Here is a 19487-nt window from a genome sequence, read left to right as displayed (position 1 = left end):
TTTAACAGCGTTTCATAAAGTACCTATTATACAAATTGAGTCCATTGCTACTGGTGGTTATGACTTCATAGTAAGTACCTCCACACTACAAGTGCTTTCTCGAGTATGTTTCCTTATGTATCTAGAGCTGCCTAAAACGTTGCTCTTCATATGAAAGTTTGGATGTTTCTTACTCCTTCGCACCACAAATATTTAAAGAAACAATTTGGATTAGCTAAATTAGTAACAAAGATACCATATACACTGATTCTAAAGTCTTCGCAGACAACGTCATACCTAAACAGAAGCTGGTAGTGCCTAGTGGTATAGATTAAGCAACACAGTCAGTGGTCACTTACTCAGTTATCATAATTTTTTTTCAGGCAAAGGTGATACAGTGCTGCATTCATTTCTTCATCCTGACAAAGATATGGATTGGGATATGTTGTGAACTCGAGCTCTTGGACACCGTGCAGAGACAAATAAAATAATGAACGGTGCCAGATTAGATTTATAAGAAGCAGATGGTGATATAATTAAAATGTCTGAATCTAATCTACTTTAACAAAAGAATACATAAAAAATCATCAAACTGTTGTTTTATTATAAGAAGCAGATGGTGATATAATTAAAATGTCTGAATCTAATCTACTTTAATAAAAGAATACATAAAAAATCATCAAACTGTTGTTTTATTTGCTTAAATAATTTAAATTCCAAAGTAATTTCCAAAGCTAAATCAATTAAATCAGAAAATGATTTGACTTTTGGACATTACTTTGGGGAATAATTTTAGAAGTTCCCCGAAGAGCCTAGTGGTTAGGATGTCCACCTCTGAATAATTGAAGGTTGGGGGTTCAATTCTAGGTACGCATCTCTAAGAGTTATGTGCGTTTTAAACAATTAATTATACTTAACTTGATTTAGCGGTGAAGGAAACATCATGAGGAAATCTGCATGCCTGAGAGTTCTCCATATTGTTCTCAAAGGAGTCAAAGGTACCTATACTATTATGTTCAGCTTGTCGCTGGCTCACTATAGAGTACGGTTCTCTTGAGTGTGAGAAGAGTTTTGGCCATAGTCTACCATGCTGGCCAAATGCGGATTGGTAGACTTCACTTCACACACCTTTGATAACATTTTGGAGAACTCTCAGGCATGCAGGTTTCCACACAATGTTTTCCATCACCGTTAAAGCAATGATATTTAATTATTTAGTTAAAATGCACATAACTGTTCTCCAAGAAGTTATAGGTGCGTGTAAAAAGTACTCTGTGATTCTCGTTTCTCAGTGTTAGTATACCTCTATATTTAATGTACTCTGTGCATCAAACCTACTAATGAAAGAGTCATCACATATTCTTTTAAAAGTACTTATGAGACTTACATTAATCTAAAAATACTTTTATACTATTATACTAGCTTCTAAAATTAATAATTGATTTCTTATCTAGCAGAAGAATTACTATAGCCTTTTTTAATCCCTTTCATAACTTTATTTTAATTAATATGAGTAGTAAAACGATTTGCGGATAGCTTATGTCACTGATAAAAACACCTCTCGAGTTGTTTCAATGAAAACCTCATTTGACGTAACATTTGTCGAGGTTCTTATATGACATCAAACTTCAAAACGCGTCCGCAATAGCATTTTTCATACAATAAATTTTATCGATAGTGTAAATGAACTGTCAAAACATTTTTTTGTCCACATCTATCCTTTGTGGACTGTCTCACCGAACCGTGATAGGAAAACCATATTTTGACATTGATGCTGTCATTAAATGATAGATGCAGTCGATTCGCAATCGGCCTGCTGAAATATCGAATTTGAAACAGTTGCAGTGCACAAGCTACTTAAAATCCAAAGACAAACCAAGGAATAAGGAAATCACAGGCGGAAATACACAAACCGGAAATAGTTGATATTGGTACTTCCAGCTAGTTTTTTTTAAATAGTTGCCAGTTGTTAAAATAAATTGGGATGAATTTCAATATGTATTTCAATTTTTTTCAGTCAAATAATGCAATGGCAGGACGAAGTTAGTCTTAATGTAGAGCTTAATTTTAATCAATTTTATACATCCTAAGTTAATGAAGTCTTTATCTTAATCGTGGAATATATTGAACAATGGAATTCGATTGGAATAATTATTTAGAAGACACGAAAAGCGTCGCTGTTCCCGAAGAATTATTTTCTCATGTAAGTTGCGACTTTTAACTGCTGTTTAATATTGAATAATTACTGATAAAGTACTTTTAATTAAGTTTTATTTGTATTAAATTAGGATATTTTATTTATTTGTCGAATATTTATGTTATTCATGTAAGTAACAGTAGCTATTTAATGTAAATAGCTTGTTTGATTTAAAAGAAAAGTTCTTCAAAAAATATTTTTGATCAGTTGCGACAAAGGCCATGTAAGCTATTTTTAGATTACTCTGTAGAAAACTTCTTAAGCCTGCCTAATTATAATAATAATTATTAGTTGAAAGACTTTTTTCATTAATTTATTTGCTTTTATTACTTTATGAATTAAAAAGAAAAAGATAATTCTCTCCATATGGAAAGTGTTAGCAATAAAGTAAGTTAATACTAAGCGACCTCATTTTATTTGAATTATTTAAAAAAAATGATGTTATGTAGGTACCTACTTAAAGGACAAATACCTAATTTATTAAATAACAATTCATAAAATAATTAATTTGTGTTGTTTAGATGTAGGTACCTATGTAATTTAATTGAGTCTAAAATATTTAGTAAAACAAAATTTTTTTCTGATGCTCTCAAACCTCTCATAGGTATCCAATGATAATTATATAGGTACTAAATAACAAGTAGATATGTTACATACTCTGAAATCAGGACACTTGGTTCACATTTGTAGAGCACTCTCTCTTCTACTTTCATGTGGCTTTTCTCTACTTTTATCTTTTGTCTTACTCATCAGTCATCGCCGAGCACAAACTATATAGGTCTGCCATGTAACATGAACGGAACATGTCTATAATGTAATGTGCCATTGGGTACATCGATTCCTTAAAGGCCGACAACGCATCGGCAGTTCCTCTGGTGCTGCAAATGTTAATGGGGCCGCCGCCCATAATCACTTAACATCAGGTGACCCGCCTGCTGGTTTACTCGCTCTCTATTAAAAAAAAACAATACTTTCTTCTGAATATTTACAACACAATCACAATATGTACCTATATTTAAAAAAGAATATGAAAAACAATAAAAAAGAAAAAATATGGTATATTCTCAAAATGTATTGAAATTGGTTCTATAATTTTTAATTAAGTAAGACTGGCATCGAGATAGGATAACAGTCAGTGGTCATGACTCCAGAGTGAGGAACCTTCTCACAATGCATGTCAACTCAATAAGCCTTTGCCATCCAGAAGTCCTGCCCTAGATTCAATATACCTAGCCAGGCAAAAGTTTCCTGATATGTTGGTTAAAAGTACTTTAATTACTTATGTCTGCTAAGCTAATACAAATTTAATTATAAAAAACTAGCTGATGCCCGCGACTTCGTCCGCGTGGATTTAGGTTTTGAAAATCCCGTGGGAACTCTTTGATTTTCTGAGATAAAAAGTAGCCTATGTCCTTAAATCAAATAATAAAAATAAAAATATCTTTATTTAACAAAAACACGTTATTTTGGCGTCGGTTACTAGCGACCTTCCAGCGATAGCTTGCATCCCGGGATGCAAGCTATCACTGTACCAAATTTTGTCAAAATCGGTTGAACGGATGGGCCGTGAAAGGCTAGCAGACAGACAGACACAACACACTTTCGCATTTATAATATTAGTATGGAATATGGATGTAAGACGGTAATAACAGAGGAAGCCAATAATTATTGTGAATTGAATTGAATAACCGAGGGTATGAATTAGAGTACCAATCTTCTCTCTCGAGAGTTTCTAGCTAGCTATTGTTAATTCCTTGAAAAATAAAACAATAAGAATTATAATTATAACAGAGTATGTTAATATTATTGTGTTGATATCTATTGTTTAATTTATAACTAATGACTAGAATTATTACCTACTTCGGTACTCTTATACTTTGTTTGTGGCCATGGATTTAACATTATGCATGAATCATGATCATCTCAACTTTTCAAGGTGATTTTAATTCATGATAGACTTCAATGTTTTAAAATATAGTAGGTACCTTGGCATGTATTATTTTTGAATTGTATATTTTCATAAATTAAGAGCATTCTAATATGTAAGAACTGCTTAGAATATTTTTATAACTAAACTAGCTTTTTCCCGCGACTGCGACGCGTATTTGGCCCACTCAGGCATAATGTACCAGTGAAAGAATTTTTGAAATTGACTTAGTAGTTTCCGATATTTCCTCCTACAGCCAAACTTACAAACTTTGTCTCTTTATGTGAAGATGATACCCGCGACTTCGTCCGCGTGGATTCAGATTTTGTTAAAAAGCTGTGGGAACTTAGAAATGTCTCCTCATCACACACATATTTCTGAGCATAATAAGTAGCCTAGATAAAAATAGTCCTACGTGCCAGCGAAATTATAATTTAAATTATAAAATCAACAAGAAGAAGAATATAAAATCCGTTTAGCTCAAAAATTTCACCTATGGCTAAAAATGAGAGAGCAAGAAAATACAATAGGCAGCTCTATCTTGTTCTCTCATATGGGCAACAATACGCTCTGCCCAGCCAATAGTCCAAACGTGCGTTGAATTAAACAACAGAGAACGAAAAAGACACAAATAAATATATTTGTAATATTACGTACCTACCAACTTAGAAGTTTTCGTCATCATGTCGAAAATAACTTAAAAAATGCGTTACGAAGTTTCGCTTCAAAAATGAGAGTAATTGGAGTGGGGAATGTATTCTGTGAAATGCGTGTTTAGGTTTGGATAGATGGAGCCGGTATCAGACCCCAACCCACAAAGGGTTCTAACGCCGATTATAATCAGTACCCTTATTATAAATGCGAAAGGTTGTTTGTTTGTTGGTTTGTCCTTCAAACACGTCGCAACGGTGCAACGGGTGACGTGATTTTTTGCATGGGGTACCTATAGTTTAAGACCTGGAGAGTGACATAGGCAACTTTTTATCCCAGGAAATCAAAGAGTTCCCACGGGATTTTTAAAAAACCTAATTCCACGCGGATGCAGTCGCGGGCGTCAGTTAGTTAATAATATTTTTAATTGTAGGTGGAAACCAGCCTCAACAATGGCATCAAGCAAGGCATGCTGTTGGAAGTGTGCCACAAAACCAACCCCGACATGTACTGGATAGCAGAGATCACCATGGTCTGCGCACACCTGCTTCGCATCAAGTTTATAGGTAAACTCGTTAAAGTTCCTACTAGGCACTTCTAGTATTTTCCTATGACGTCTGCGTGGATTTGGGTTTTTCCGGGATAAAAAAACCGGCCAAGCGCACCGAGGGTTCCACAAATCAAAAACTATTATGCATAAAAATAAATAAAAATCTGTTTTACAATGTACAAGTAAAGCCTCAATTTAGAGCCTCAATAGCTCAACCGGTATAGGAGTGGACTGAAAACCGAAAGGTCGACGGTTCGAACCCCGCCCGTTGCACTATTGTCGTACCTACTCCTAGCACAAGCTTGACGCTTAATTGGAGAGGAAAGGGGAATATTAGTCATTTAAAATGGCTAATATTCTTTTTTTTTTAAAAAAAAAGCCCTTTCATTATGACACCCCACTTTTCATGATTACATTTTAATTTTTTTCTGTGATGTAACCACAAATTCACGGTTTTTGGATTGATTCCTTTACTTGTGCTATAATACCTACCTACCTACCAGATTTCATGATTCTAGGTCAACGGGAAGTTATAACCCTATAGGTTTTCTTGACAGACACGACCGACGGACAGATAAACAGACAACAAAGTGATCCTACAAGGGTTCCTTTTTTCTTTCTTTTGAAAGTTTACTTTAATACAAAATATTTCTATTCTATTCTATTCTATTGACAGGTGCAGAAACAGACTTCTGGTGCGACATATCCAAAACCAAAGTCCACCCGCTGGGTTGGTGCGGCAAATATGACGAGTTGATAGAGCCGCCCGACGACATCAACTCGCGCTGCGGCAACAGCATCATCGACCTGATGAAGCAGGCGCTGCTGGTGGGGCAGTCGGTGTCCATAGAGGCGCTGAACCACAAGGGCCTGTCGCCCATAGACAGGATCAAGGGCGGCATGAAGGTCGAGATACAGAACATCATCGACCCTTACCGATACTGGATTGCCACTGTGAGTACTCTATAGTTCTGTGAAAACGCGTCAAATACATATAAAACCGGCCAAGTGTGTGTCAGGCTCGCGCAATGAGGGTTCCGTACTACAGTCGTATTTTTTCGACATTTTGCACGATAATTCAAAAACTATGATGCATAAAAATAAATAAAAATCTGTTTTAGAATGTACAGGTAAAGACCTTTCATATGATACCCCACTTGATATAGTCACTCACTTCGAAAGTTGAAAATACTAATTATTAGTTCATGACCACAATTTAATTTTTTTTGTGTGATCTAACCCTAAATTCGCGGTTTTCAGATTTTTCCCCAAATGTCAACTATGAGATCTACCTACCTGCCAAATTTCATGATTCTAGGTCAACGGGAAGTACCCTGTAGGTTTCTTGACAGACAGACAGACAGACAGACAACAAAGTGATCCTATAAGGGTTCCGTTTTTCCTTTTGAGGTACGGAACCCTAAAAAAAAATTATAAATGATTTTTTGAAAAAAAGCGGCTGCCAATTTTTTTCTAGTTCTCGGGAGGAAGGGCATTCTAATCTACTAGATTATTCTTAATCTAGTTAGATTAATATAACTATTAGATTCACTTGACGATTCTTGACGATCGATAAAATTTTGCTATTCCATGCTAATATTATAATAAAAAGCTGTGATAGTCTATTGGTTACGACGTCCGCCTTCTAATCGGAGGTCGGGGGTTCGATCCCGGGCACACACCTCTAACTTTTCGGAGTTATGTTTTAAGAAATTAAACATCACTTGCTTTAACGGTGACTGAAAACATCGTGAGGAAACCTGCATGCCTGAGAGTTTTCCATAATGTTCTCAAAGGTGTGTGAAGTCTACCAATCCGCACTTGGCCAGCGTGGTAGACTATGGCCAAAACCCTTCTCACTCTGATCATGATCATGATTATAATAGTTAAAGTTTTGGTAGGTGTGTGAAAACGCAGGTGGTCGTCTCCTATTGCGCTACGATGGCGCCGACGATGACTTGGCGCAGTTCTGGATGTTCTTCTGCAACCCCAGACTTAGCAGCTTCGGTTTTGTCACTAACAAGGTAAGCTCTAAGGAAAACTTAACTTTATTACGTGCTATTGGATGAAAGAACGGTCTTTGAACTATGTTTTTTTTTTAAATTAACTACGCGCTTGACCACGATCACACATGACGGGAAGTGATGATGTGGCCTAAGATGTGACGCGTTTACCTAGAAGCTGCCTATTCACTCCAGCTTCGCAACTAGCTGTGCTATGTTAGTTACTTTGGTTCTTCAGCGGATCTCCTCATTTCTGATTTGATCACGTAGAATATACTGTTATAGAGTAGAGTAGTTTATATACAGTACCCGTAGTACAAGATTTTACGTCTCACCAAACCAAACCAAATTCGAGAGTCGAAATACTTCCGCGTTACAGTAAAATGGACCTAAACAGCCTTGAATTGAAGTCAAATATTCAATGCCACTGATTTTAATTTCGCAATGTTTCCGCTTGGAGCGCTGGCTGTAGAAGTGTAGACAAACTTGAGCTTTAAAACAAGGCAATTAAGATCCAGTTTACTGTAACGCGGAAGTATTTCGACTCTCGAATTTGGTTTGGTTTGGTGAGACGTAAAATCTTGTACTACGGGTACTGGACCCAAACGTTCTTCGAACAAAGTTATATGTTCTTCATCGTAACACTCTTGGCAGTGGTTGTGGTCATCACGAAGTGACGTTTTTGGGGGCAGATGTTATGCACCTCACTACCATTTGCCACTTCTCCCTGCTGTGCACAGCACCGCCCACAGCAGACTTAATTTGGTTGGTCCATCGCGTAGGCGACCTTCCTCGCCCTCTGGTACCTCTACCTTGCGCACCACAAGTCACTCTCACGCCGGGAGACAGTATGTCCGAAGAAGCAACTCTACTAACGCTGAAAGACATTGTTTAATGCCGAGTTCTTGGAGTATAGAGACGTTGGTGCGAAATTCTAAGTTATATCATCATCATCATGATCAACCCATCGCCGGCTCACTACAGAGCACGGGTCTCCTCTCAAAGTGAAATGGTTTGGCCGCCCATAGTCTACCACGCTGGCCATGTGCGGATTGGTAGACTTCACACACCTTTGACAACATTATGGAGAACTCTCAGGCATGCAGGTTTCCTCACAATGTTTCCTTCACCGTTAAAGCAAGTGATATTTAATTACTTAAAACGCACATTAACTCCGAAAAGTTAGAGGTGCGTGCCGGGGCTCGAACCCCGACCTCCGATTAGAAGGCGGACGTCCTAACCACTAGGCTATCAGAGCTAAGTTATATACCTACCAATCCAAAAATGTTTGCAGGGCTCTCCGTGGCAGTTCAAGTACCCAGGAAAAGTCAACAAGTTTTCCTGCAAGAACAAGCTAAGTGCGCAGCTGAGACAGAGTGCAGAGGAGGCCATCAGTGAACCCACTCCCGCCGACCTCTTCCAGGTATACAAGGTCTTTAACTAACTAACTGATGCCCGCGACTTCGTCGTTGTGGATTTAGGTTTCTGAAAATCCATTGTGAACCATTTGATTTTCTGGGATAAAAAGTAGCTTATGTCACTTTCCAGGTCTTTTGTTAATATGTACGAATTGTCAGTTTAAACGTAGCATGTTCATATTAGCTGTAACATAAAAATGCAACTCCTCAATATATCGAAGTAGGTTGCCTGCACATCGGATTGAAAGAGAGGTGATGCAAAATTATGTAGGTTAGGTAGTTAAGCAATAAGATTAAAACAATAGTATGTAAGATTTCTTTATTGGTATTGTTAGTCCATAAGGGGGAGTAGATCATAAGACGGCTCTGAATAAACATCTTTCACCGTTGCCGCATTTAATAGGCTACTTGACTCATATCTAATTTCGTCCAATAAATGATTATTTATTATAGTATTTTGCTTAATACAACGAAATATATCAATAACAATTATTAAAAACGCAGGATGGATATATAAATCCAATTTAAAAAAATACAGTTTTTATTTTTATTTGAAACGCGGAAAACGCTGTCAGCCATGATGTGACGTCATTCAATATGTAAACAAAGAAATGTCATCCCTATGTAACGCGTGGACTAACGTAGTATCCATACATATAAAATTTAAAGTCCTGACTAACTTATATATCAACGCACAGCCTAAACATCTAAACAGCTGGTCCAAAATACATGAAATTTGGTTGGTGTGTTCTCTGTAGGTAAAGAGAAGGTATCCACTAGGAAAGGATTTTTTGATCTAATAGGACAAATATTAACCATTTAAGACCTACTTAAAAAAAGTGTCAACTAGCCTATTATTACCTACGGCCACAACATATCTCACTTTAACTATAGCCATGCAATCACGTCTATCCGTTACTCTGTTGCGAGTTGCGACGAGATTGAAGGGCAACCCAATAAAGCAACAAACAAACACACTTTCCCATTATTTATGATATGGGCAATGAATAGTGAAAGAATACATAATATACTTATTAGTATTTAGTGTGTAGATGACACCAATCTACAAAGCAATTTTTATGAACTCTAGAACCCTAGGTTCACTTGCCTAACAATAGGCAATGTGGCGCAAGTATGCCTTTTGTATATCGTATCGAGAGTTACATTTTTGTTCCGTTTGCCGAGGAGACCGAGGCCATGGAGTCTTATGCTGAAATCTATAGAGCGTGCTTAGACTTTGCTTAGACTTAAGACACTGTTAAAACGAGACAGCGCTATATCGCGTAGATAAATCTGTCTCTTTTTAACTAAGACAATCTGATGATGATGAGATCAAGTCTGAGCAATGTCAAAGTGCGCTCTATAGATTTCAGCCTTAGTGCTAAAAAAAATTCACGAGATATTTCACCGCGATTAATAGCCTCATTTGATGACAGAAGGGCTGGCTCATTTTTTGCGCAACGAATCAGCCTGGCTGTCCAGCGCGGAAATGCAGCCAGTATTCTTGGCACCATTCAACGCGGGCATGATTTGTATAGTAATTAGATAATGCTAGCTTTAAATTTTAATGTAATATTTTCATTAAAAAAAAAATACTAGTTTAAATTAATAAGTAATAAAAAATATGTCAAATGAAATTATTTTTTTGGTATTTGTCACCCTCAACAGCCGAACCAAATCCTAGAAGCGCATAGCTTCGCAACAGGCATGAAAATGGAAGCCTTGAGCCCTAACGACTTCAGCACTGTCCATCCCGCTACAGTACTGAAAATATTCAACAACCTGCACTTCTTAGTGGTCTTGGACGACCATGTCGACGACTATGAGGACAGCAAGATGGCGTGGCTGTGTGACAACATGCACCCTTACATCTACCCTTTAGGGTGGGCTCAGAGGAATAAGGTCGAATTTAAGCCTCCGAAGATTTGGAAAGAGGATACGTTTGACTGGGAGGAGTACTTGTCTATGACTGCTTCGGTACCTGCCCCAGATTACTGCTTCGGAAACAAGGAGTTTCTCAAAGGTAATCTACTCTACTTTCTAGTATTACCTTATACCTAAGACTTCTATAGACTGGAAACAGTCCGACCAGCTAGGTACTGAAAATATTCAACAACCTACACTTCCTACTGGTCTTAGACAACCATGTCGACGACTATGAGGACAGCAAGATGGCGTGGCTGTGTGACAACATGCACCCTTACATCTACCCTATAGGGTGGGCTCAGAGGAATAAGGTCGAATTTAAGCCTCCGAAGATTTGGATAGAGGATACTTTTGATTGGGAGGAGTACTTGTCTATGACTGCTTCGGTACCTGCCCCTGATTACTGCTTCGGAAACAAGGAGTTTCTCAAAGGTAATCTACTCTACTTTCTAGTATTACCTTATACCTAAGACTTCTATAGACTGGAAACAGTCCGACCAGCTAGGTACTGAAACTATTCAATAACCTGCACTTTCTATTGGTCTTAGACGACCATGTCGACGACTATGAGGACAGCAAGGTGGCTGTGTGATAACATGCACCCCTAAATCTGTATTTATTAATTTTCAGGTATCGAAGTAAACATGAAATTAGAAGCTGTAAATCCATTGAACCACGAAGAGATCCACGTCGCGTCCATAGAAACTATCACTGAACACATGTTATATGTCGAGCTTCTGCCTATCGGGGAAAAATACTGGTATGGTATAATATTAAGATTTATGAAAGTGTGTCTATCTGCTAGCTTTCCACGGCCCTTCCGTTTAGTCGAATTTGTACGAAATTCGTTACAGAGTTTTTTTTAAATGAAAATATTACAATAAAACTTAAAGCTAGCCTTCAGAGCCTCAATAGCTCAACCGGTATAGGAGTGGACTGAAAACCGAAAGGTCGACGGTTCAAACCCCGCCCGTTGCACTATTGTCGTACCTACTCCTTACACAAGCTTGACGCTGAATTGGAGAGGAAAGGGGAATATTAGTAATTTAAAATGGCTAATATTCTTTAAAAAAAAAACTAGCCTTATCTAATTACTATAGAAATAATGCCCACGTAAAATAGTGCCAAGAATACTGGTTGCATTTCCGCGCTGGCGCAAAAAATGAGCCAGCCCTTAACTCAAACGGATGGACCAATTTTAATGCGATTTTTAATATAAACAGGTACTCCCAAGACAGTGATCTGCTGTTCCCAGTGGGATGGTGCGACAGCAATAACTATGAGCTGCATATACCTGACACCAATAAAGAGCCTGTCAAACCCATAGAGGATCCTAAACCTGTTAAAGACGATCCTAAGTCGACAGAAGAGTGGTGTGACAGGATATACTTCAACTACAGGTGTTATGCAGGTATTCCTTTTTTTATTCAGATACAAGTTAGCCGTTGCCTTTTTTTTTTTTTTTTTTATACAGAAGGGGGAAATCCTCATGGACACCCAATTGGGTAGTGCCAGACTCTTACCGGCTAAAAACCCCTTCTGTCTCCCTGTTGGCCGTGTGCCCGCCTCTCAGCCTAAACACGGCAACATTGTTGTCTATATTATTATTACTGTTTATTTTGTTTTTTGTCTACGTCTCTCTTCTTCCTCTTTAGAACCTATTATTTTTTCCAAGAAGCCTGCAGCAAGCATCCATATGTCCTCATGCTCTATCATTTTGTGCACTAAATTATTGACACATATAGCCGTTGACTGCAATCTCATCTGGTGGTAAGTGATGATGCAGTCTAATGTGGAAGCGTACTAACCTGGAAAAGGTATGGCAGTTTTTATTAAACCCATATGCCCCTTTGGTTTCTACAAGGCATCGTACCAGAACGCTTAATCGCTTGGTTTCCTCACGATGTTTGCGTGAGAGTTTCGCAGAATGCCAAGTTTGTATATTGCCATATATGCTAAATGCCTAATCAGAGCGATTTGGCATTTCGCGTGGTATAAAATGGCGTATTAAAAAAATACAGTTATTATAAAAATTATATTGTAAAAATCCTTGCTATTTTGGGTTTGGTATTCCAAACGTCGCAAATTTTGGCATTGTTTGGTATTGGTTTGGTATTTTGCGTAGAGCATTGGACGTCATTTTATGCTTTGCGCACTTAGCCGCGTTCGTTTGCCTTTTTTTGACATGCGCTGCACATGCGAATGAAAATTGCAAATTAACTCGACTAAATAACTATTAAACAATGTATTTTTTTCATAGGTCCATCTATAAGTAGAAATAAGCTATCACAGCTGCCAAAGCACGTCGGTCCTGGGCCTTTGTTGTTGGTGCTCAAAGAGGTGATGAACAAAATTATATCGGCTTCATACAAGCCGGCTAAGCTGCTGAAGGATTGGGAGACCGAAGGCCCGCCCGAAGAAGGCATGCAGCTTGAAATGCTTAGAGCTAAGTGAGTATGTGTTATGCAAAATGTGTTATCTACTTTGCCGTGTGGCGGTTGCCACAGTAGAAACTAGATGGCGCTATTCAATCGATAAACGTTTCATGACGTAGTCCCGAACAAATGTACCGCCGACAGTACTCGCACTAACGAAGTTTCCTGCAGTCTGGACTATAGGTATATAGAAGTTTCAAGACACGACCGTCGGCCCAGCTGGCGCTACCGAGCACAACCAACCGCTCGGTGGGAGATCTCCCTTTGGTACGGTCGAGCCCGCACACCGCTCCCGTACAGCCGTAACACTCTTGGCAGAGTGGTCGTGGTCATCACGAAGTGACGTTTTTGGGGGCGAATGTTATACGCCTCACGAGCATTCGCCACTTCTCCCTGCTGGCCGCTAGTCTGGTACATTCGTGCACGGGACAGCCCACAGTGGACTTAATTTGGTCGGTCCATCGCATAGGTGACCCTCTTTGCCCTGTGGTTCCCTCCTATGTGCCCTGCACTACAAGACGCTCAATGGAGTCACTCTCACGCCGGGAGACATGACCGAAGAACTTTAGTATGCGACTCTGTACTAACGTCGAAAGACGTTGTTTATTGTCAAGTTCTTGGAGTATAGAGATGTTGGTCCAAAAATGTATAGTTATAATGATGGACACATACTGAGCCCAGGTCTCCTCTCTGAATGAGAAGGCCAGTCTGCCACACTGGGTCACTGGCCCAGTACGGATCGGCAGACTTCACACACCTTTAAGAACATTATGAAGAATTCTTCACTACAGGTTTTCAGCATTCTTGAGGATTGCTGTGGTGGATCGTGATGTACCAGTGTTTCGGCTTGTACCAATAGTAAATCAGCTTTGATCAGTTTTTATTTGATACCATTAACATCCATGATTTAGGAGAGTTTTACATAATTCAAAAATAAGTGTCCTAGAAGATCCGTCGTGTTGAACTTAAATTTTAATTCACAGGCTCAAAACCAGCACTTACCATGCATACGTGCCAATAGCGACCACGTCAGAGCAAGTGTCGTCCTTCTGTCGGGACGTGTGTGTCAAGCTGCAAGCCTGTCCCAGTCTGTTCGGCCCTGTGGAGTACCCGGAGCAGTGCCCCAACAACTGCCAGCAAGTCGAGAAGTCTACATTCCGTGAGTTTCCACATTACCACGTCAGAGCAAGTGTCGTCCTTCTGTTGGGACGTGTGTGTCAAGCTGCAAGCCTGTCCCAGTCTGTTCGGCCCTGTGGAGTACCCGGAGCAGTGCCCCAACAACTGCCAGCAAGTCGAGAAGTCTACATTCCGTGAGTTTCCACATTACCACGTCAGAGCAAGTGTCGTCCTTCTGTCGGGACGTGTGTGTCAAGCTGCAAGCCTGTCCCAGTCTGTTCGGCCCTGTGGAGTACCCGGAGCAGTGCCCCAACAACTGCCAGCAAGTCGAGAAGTCTACATTCCGTGAGTTTCCACATTACCACGTCAGAGCAAGTGTCGTCCTTCTGTTGGGACGTGTGTGTCAAGCTGCAAGCCTGTCCCAGTCTGTTCGGCCCTGTGGAGTACCCGGAGCAGTGCCCCAACAACTGCCAGCAAGTCGAGAAGTCTACATTCCGTGAGTTTCCACATTACCACGTCAGAGCAAGTGTCGTCCTTCTGTCGGGACGTGTGTGTCAAGCTGCAAGCCTGTCCCAGTCTGTTTGGCCCTGTGGCCCCCCTATTTTACTCCCTTAGGGTTTGAATTTTCAAAACCCCTTTCTTAGCAGATGTCTACATCATAATAGCTATCTGCATCTCAAACTGCAGCCCGATCCATTCAGTAGTTTGAGCTAGGTTGATGATCAGTCAGTCAGTCATTAAGTTAGACAGTCAGTAATTCAGTAGATTACCTATTTTATTTGCTTCACAGATAACGGAACAGAACGACGTGGCAGACCTAAAGGAAGCGTCAACGGCAAACGAAAAAAGAAAAAGGGAGCTCCCGAAAAGAGAGAGAAAGAACAACCACCACCGGAAGTGGAGAATAACAGAGATGGAGAATCTGTTGAAAGCGAACATAGTGCGGGGTCCACACCGCCATCAGAAAGCGGCACTAGACCTAACTCTCCAGATAGCGTTACAGATTATAAGCGAAACACAAGGAGAAAACGCGAAGCTAAAAGTGATTTCCCGAAATTAGAGATGAAAACCCGTGGAGCCAAACTGCCAAACTTCGCTCTCCAAATGAAGGAAGCACATTGGAACAAAAAGGATGTAGAAACAATCTATAGCAACTCCTGCACAAGCAAGAAACAACAAGATAGTGATACCGAAAATGAGACTAATGAAAGCAGTTGCAATTCCCGAGATGCCAAAAACATATCAGACGTTTCCGATTCTGAAGAACCAGAGTTAAAAAAACTTAAGTTCCATACAGATGATCCTTTACCCTCAGATAATAAGATGTTTGAAAAAGATACAGCAATGAAAGGAAAAGTGAAACTAGGTCGCAATCCTCTAGACTGGACAGTTGAGGATGTATACAATTATCTGAACAGTACAGAAGACTGCAAACTTATAGCAGACAAGATGAAGCAAGAGGAAATAGATGGAGAGGCCTTCATAATGTTAGATCTACCCACAATCACAGATTTTTTGCACATGAAAAAGGAGTATGCGATGCAACTTTGCAAACACATTACAATGATTAGGTGGTATTGTATAGATAATTTTGAAGAAAATGTTGAAACCTGAAATGTTTATTGTTTACCATTATCATGTGTTGTATTATCTAGTCCAAAATAAATTTGTTGAAATTGTTTCATACTTTATTTATGTTCAATCAGACAGCGTTAACTGATCACATTCTTGCGAAGTTTCTTACAAATGTAGCTGCATATTTTAAAGATAAAAAATTTGCTTTCTCCTTTTTCTACGCATGTGAAATCTTCGTCTAAGTGTATATTTTTCTTTGCGCTGGCAATTTTGACTGGTATATCTCTATCTTTACAAGGGGACTCTAGTTGCAGCTTTCTATAGTTCTTTATTTGCAGCTTCTTGGCTGCTAGCTTCTTTAAGTTTTCTGCTGACGCGAGTTGGTTCTCTATGCTACCAATATTCTTATCTCTGATGTTAATTTCAGACAGCATATTACGGTTATTCATTTTAATCTGGACGTAAGGATTGCCACTCATTACAAAAATATTATAGGTCTCTTCGCTTTTGAATTCTGTGTTAAATTTTGAACTGTCCTCATCTAAAGTTGAATCAGTGCAATAATTGTCGTTCAAAAATGTTTCCACGGTTGAATTTGCGCTTTTAGATACTTTTGCGTCCATATCGTTTACATTTAATTGACATTCTTTGCTCGATTCGTCTTGTGGCGATTCGATTACTTTTTTATTAGAAATTAAAGACTTCGATGATTCTATATTCTGAATCATATCTCTAATGAAATCCTCCATTTCAGAAAACGTATTCCCTTTATTCTTTTCCAAGATTTCATGGAACTTTTTTTTGTATAGCTCAAAATCATGCATGTTTTCATAAAAATTGTCGAAGATCTGTTGGACTGTCGTTTTAAACAATTTTATGTTTGACTCGAGGCTGTTAACATCGTCTTCGTCGGTTTGCAGTTCTCGGGAAATCTTGCTCATTATTTTCATTTCAAGTTTGTCGAGATCCGAGTTAGTGATTGAATCTTTATTATTAACCGATCTCAAATCGTTGTCCTCGCTGAATGAGTGGTCATTGAAACTGATGTCGTCTTTAACTGGGGTTTCGTCGTGATCATACTTTTTATAATACTCATGACTGGCCCCCGCACTTGTATCTTTGGATCTGGTGAAACTGTCGGTTTGGGTCATCGAAGTGTCATTGTAGTAAATATGGGCGTCAGATCGACATACGTCCTGTGAACTGGACTTCTCCGAAGAAAAACTGTCGTTACAGCTGCGATGCTTCTTCACACTACTTGCAGACTGGCCACGGTCGCCTACACGTAACGATGAAAAATAAATCATTACTTTAGTCCTCATCATCATCATGATCAACCCATCGCCGGCTCACTAGTGAGCAAAGGTCTCTCAGAATACGAAGGCATTGACCATAGTCTATCAGTTATATCACGCTGCCTTAGTAGGTACGGACTGGCAGACTTCATACATCTTTGAGAACTTTATGGCGGACTCAAGCATGCAGATTTCCTCATGTTTTTCTTCACCGTTAAAGTAAGTGATATACTTTAATCGTCACTTAATTAGTATGCATTTCATTATAATATGCAGTCCTCTTCAATCTTTACCGCTCTGAACCAGGCGGCGAGTTCAACATATTTCAACCGACGAATAAATGAACTCGAACTTCGTATAGAAGCGCGTGTGTTTAGTGATATACGTTCCACCGGTGGGCTCTTCCAACATCAGTTGCAGAAATAAAATCGATCCAAAAAAATTTAAAGTGAAGGTAGGTGTGATAAAATAAACTAATTAAAATATAATGTTATTAAAACGTACACATTTTGAGGATGGAGCCCAAAACAGAGCACTTATCTTGATTTTTGAAGTAGGTTTACACCACATCGATGTTTACACCGAGAAAATAATGCGAAAAGATTGGAATGCTGACAAATAATTTTGAATTCTAAAGCAGTGAATTAAATTTAAACCATCGATGCATAAAACAAGATCACGCTAAACTAAAGATTGTAAAAATTATATTTAGTAAATAATAAATCAAAAATAATTTTAAAAAACAATTATTTATTTAATCTTAAAACTCCTTTTTAAAATACTGTTTTGAATTTTGATCTTAAAGCATCAATTCGACATAAATAAGTAGGTACGCTGGAAAAGGTGTCCCATAGAAAATGACAATAACTTTTGTACTGATTTGAAGTGCCTTAAACACCCTTAAACGAGGGCACCTGTAGCTCGATTAGCGATTTCGTGGAATCTGCATCAATCACTATTGCAATCGCTATTGTTGGTTCACATTATTCAAGTTGTTGCTTCAAGGTTCGGTACGGTAATCGCAAGTCCAGTGTACTTGTAAATAAGTAGAGATCAGTGGTCAAAAACAAAAAGGTTTATGATGAGTTTTTAAAAGAAAAGAAGTGCAACTGTCCCAAAAGAATATTGCTATCCATCTATCTCTATTATCTATGCTCAGTGACGTCTTTGTTTTTCTATCAGTATAAAAAAATATTGTCTATGATTACAAATAGATAAAAAATTAAGGCTTTCTACAATCCAACAGGGAAAAAGTCCACTTTTTAAGGTTTGAGAATTTTTGACCACTTATTTAGGTTATTTTTTGTTTCTTTTTAAATAAAAGGCAATGTTTCCTCAAGTAAAATGATCTAATTTAAGTTAGATCATTTTACAGAAAGGATAAGGATAAAGGATTTAAGGTAGTTCCCGTGGAGGAGTCATACTTTTTTCCAGCCTGTACATATCAAAAAAATTATAAAGAAACGAAATTATTTTTAACGAACTGATGCCCGCGACTTCGTACTTGTGGATTTATGTTTTTAAAAATGGTGGGAGGGACTCTTTGATTTTCCTTTCAGGTCTTAAACTATAACCATGCAAAAAATCACGTCAATCCGTTGCTCCGTTGCGACATGATTGAAGGACAAGTTACAATAAACCAATAAACCAACAAACAAACACACTTTCGCATTTATAATAGGGGTAGTGATGGGCGTCAGTAATACTATTATAACTTCAAAATAATGGCGCTGTCAATATTATTGTGAAACAACTTTTCGAATTATGGGATATCGCGAGGTCTTAGTTCGAGGCGAATCAATAATGATAAAATGTTTCATATGTGTGACATGTGACATATTATTGTCAGTCTCAAGTCTCAACTCTCATCGACAGAGACAATGCTCTACGAAACTGCTATCTCTTTCTGAAGGTCGAGTACAATATTTCCTGCCAGGTGTTGTACCTCAATTGAAGCTACCAAAAATACAAATTAAAAGTGTTTCGAATGACTTAAAATATATACCTACTATCTCCATCGTAGATAGAGTAATAAAGCTAGATAAATGAACGTTTGCTTTCTCATTCACACTAAAAAGACAGCATTTTTTGTCCCTTATCGTGTAACCGATTTTTTTCAAGAATACATACAAGGAATACAACTTTAGTTGCAAGACAAACTTTGAGAATTCGTGGCGTCATTGTATTTTTCATTAGTTATTTACTTGTTTTCACATAAAAAACGTTTAATACAAATATTGTTGATTGGTTAATACAAATATTTACTACTAAACAATGGTAATAATTGTCGTGTTATTCATCGTTACGTCGTGCTATCGCTATCTTATACGCGGTTACGCAGTACTTTAATCTAGCTTTTTTATTCAATCTACGACCTACCTACCTACTTTTTCCAATTTATTTTTTGAAAATGAT

The 19487-nt window shown here is 38.4% G+C and overlaps 2 protein-coding genes and 1 long non-coding RNA gene across 3 annotated transcripts in view; 1 reads left to right on the top strand and 2 right to left on the bottom strand.

Annotated features, from left to right (window-relative positions):
- The window catches only part of LOC138403831 (uncharacterized), a 227726-nt gene that overhangs the window by 11222 nt on the left and 197017 nt on the right, over positions 1–19487 (bottom strand). The gene's annotated exons all lie outside the window — the stretch shown is intronic.
- On the top strand, positions 1983–15881 carry LOC117993684 (scm-like with four MBT domains protein 1). The gene is made up of 11 exons (XM_034981497.2): positions 1983–2182; positions 5188–5320; positions 5981–6258; positions 7206–7328; positions 8602–8730; positions 10394–10748; positions 11282–11411; positions 11875–12062; positions 12912–13101; positions 14070–14245; positions 14993–15881. Exons 1-11 carry the CDS (start codon positions 2111–2113, stop codon positions 15814–15816), a joined length of 2598 nt encoding a protein of 865 aa, XP_034837388.1. The 5' UTR covers positions 1983–2110; the 3' UTR covers positions 15817–15881.
- On the bottom strand, positions 15649–17829 carry LOC117993787 (repetitive organellar protein-like). Its single transcript, XM_034981624.2, has 2 exons — positions 17577–17829; positions 15649–17056 (listed from the first exon to the last, which is right to left on the bottom strand). Exons 1-2 carry the CDS (start codon positions 17578–17580, stop codon positions 15915–15917), a joined length of 1146 nt encoding a protein of 381 aa, XP_034837515.1. The 5' UTR covers positions 17581–17829; the 3' UTR covers positions 15649–15914.

Source organism: Maniola hyperantus, chromosome 2 (assembly GCF_902806685.2).
Source record: "Maniola hyperantus chromosome 2, iAphHyp1.2, whole genome shotgun sequence".
In the NCBI taxonomy this organism is placed as follows: domain Eukaryota; kingdom Metazoa; phylum Arthropoda; class Insecta; order Lepidoptera; family Nymphalidae; genus Maniola; species Maniola hyperantus.
The sequence above is the reverse complement of the archived record's forward strand: the minus strand, read 5'-3'. Positions and strand labels throughout refer to the sequence as shown.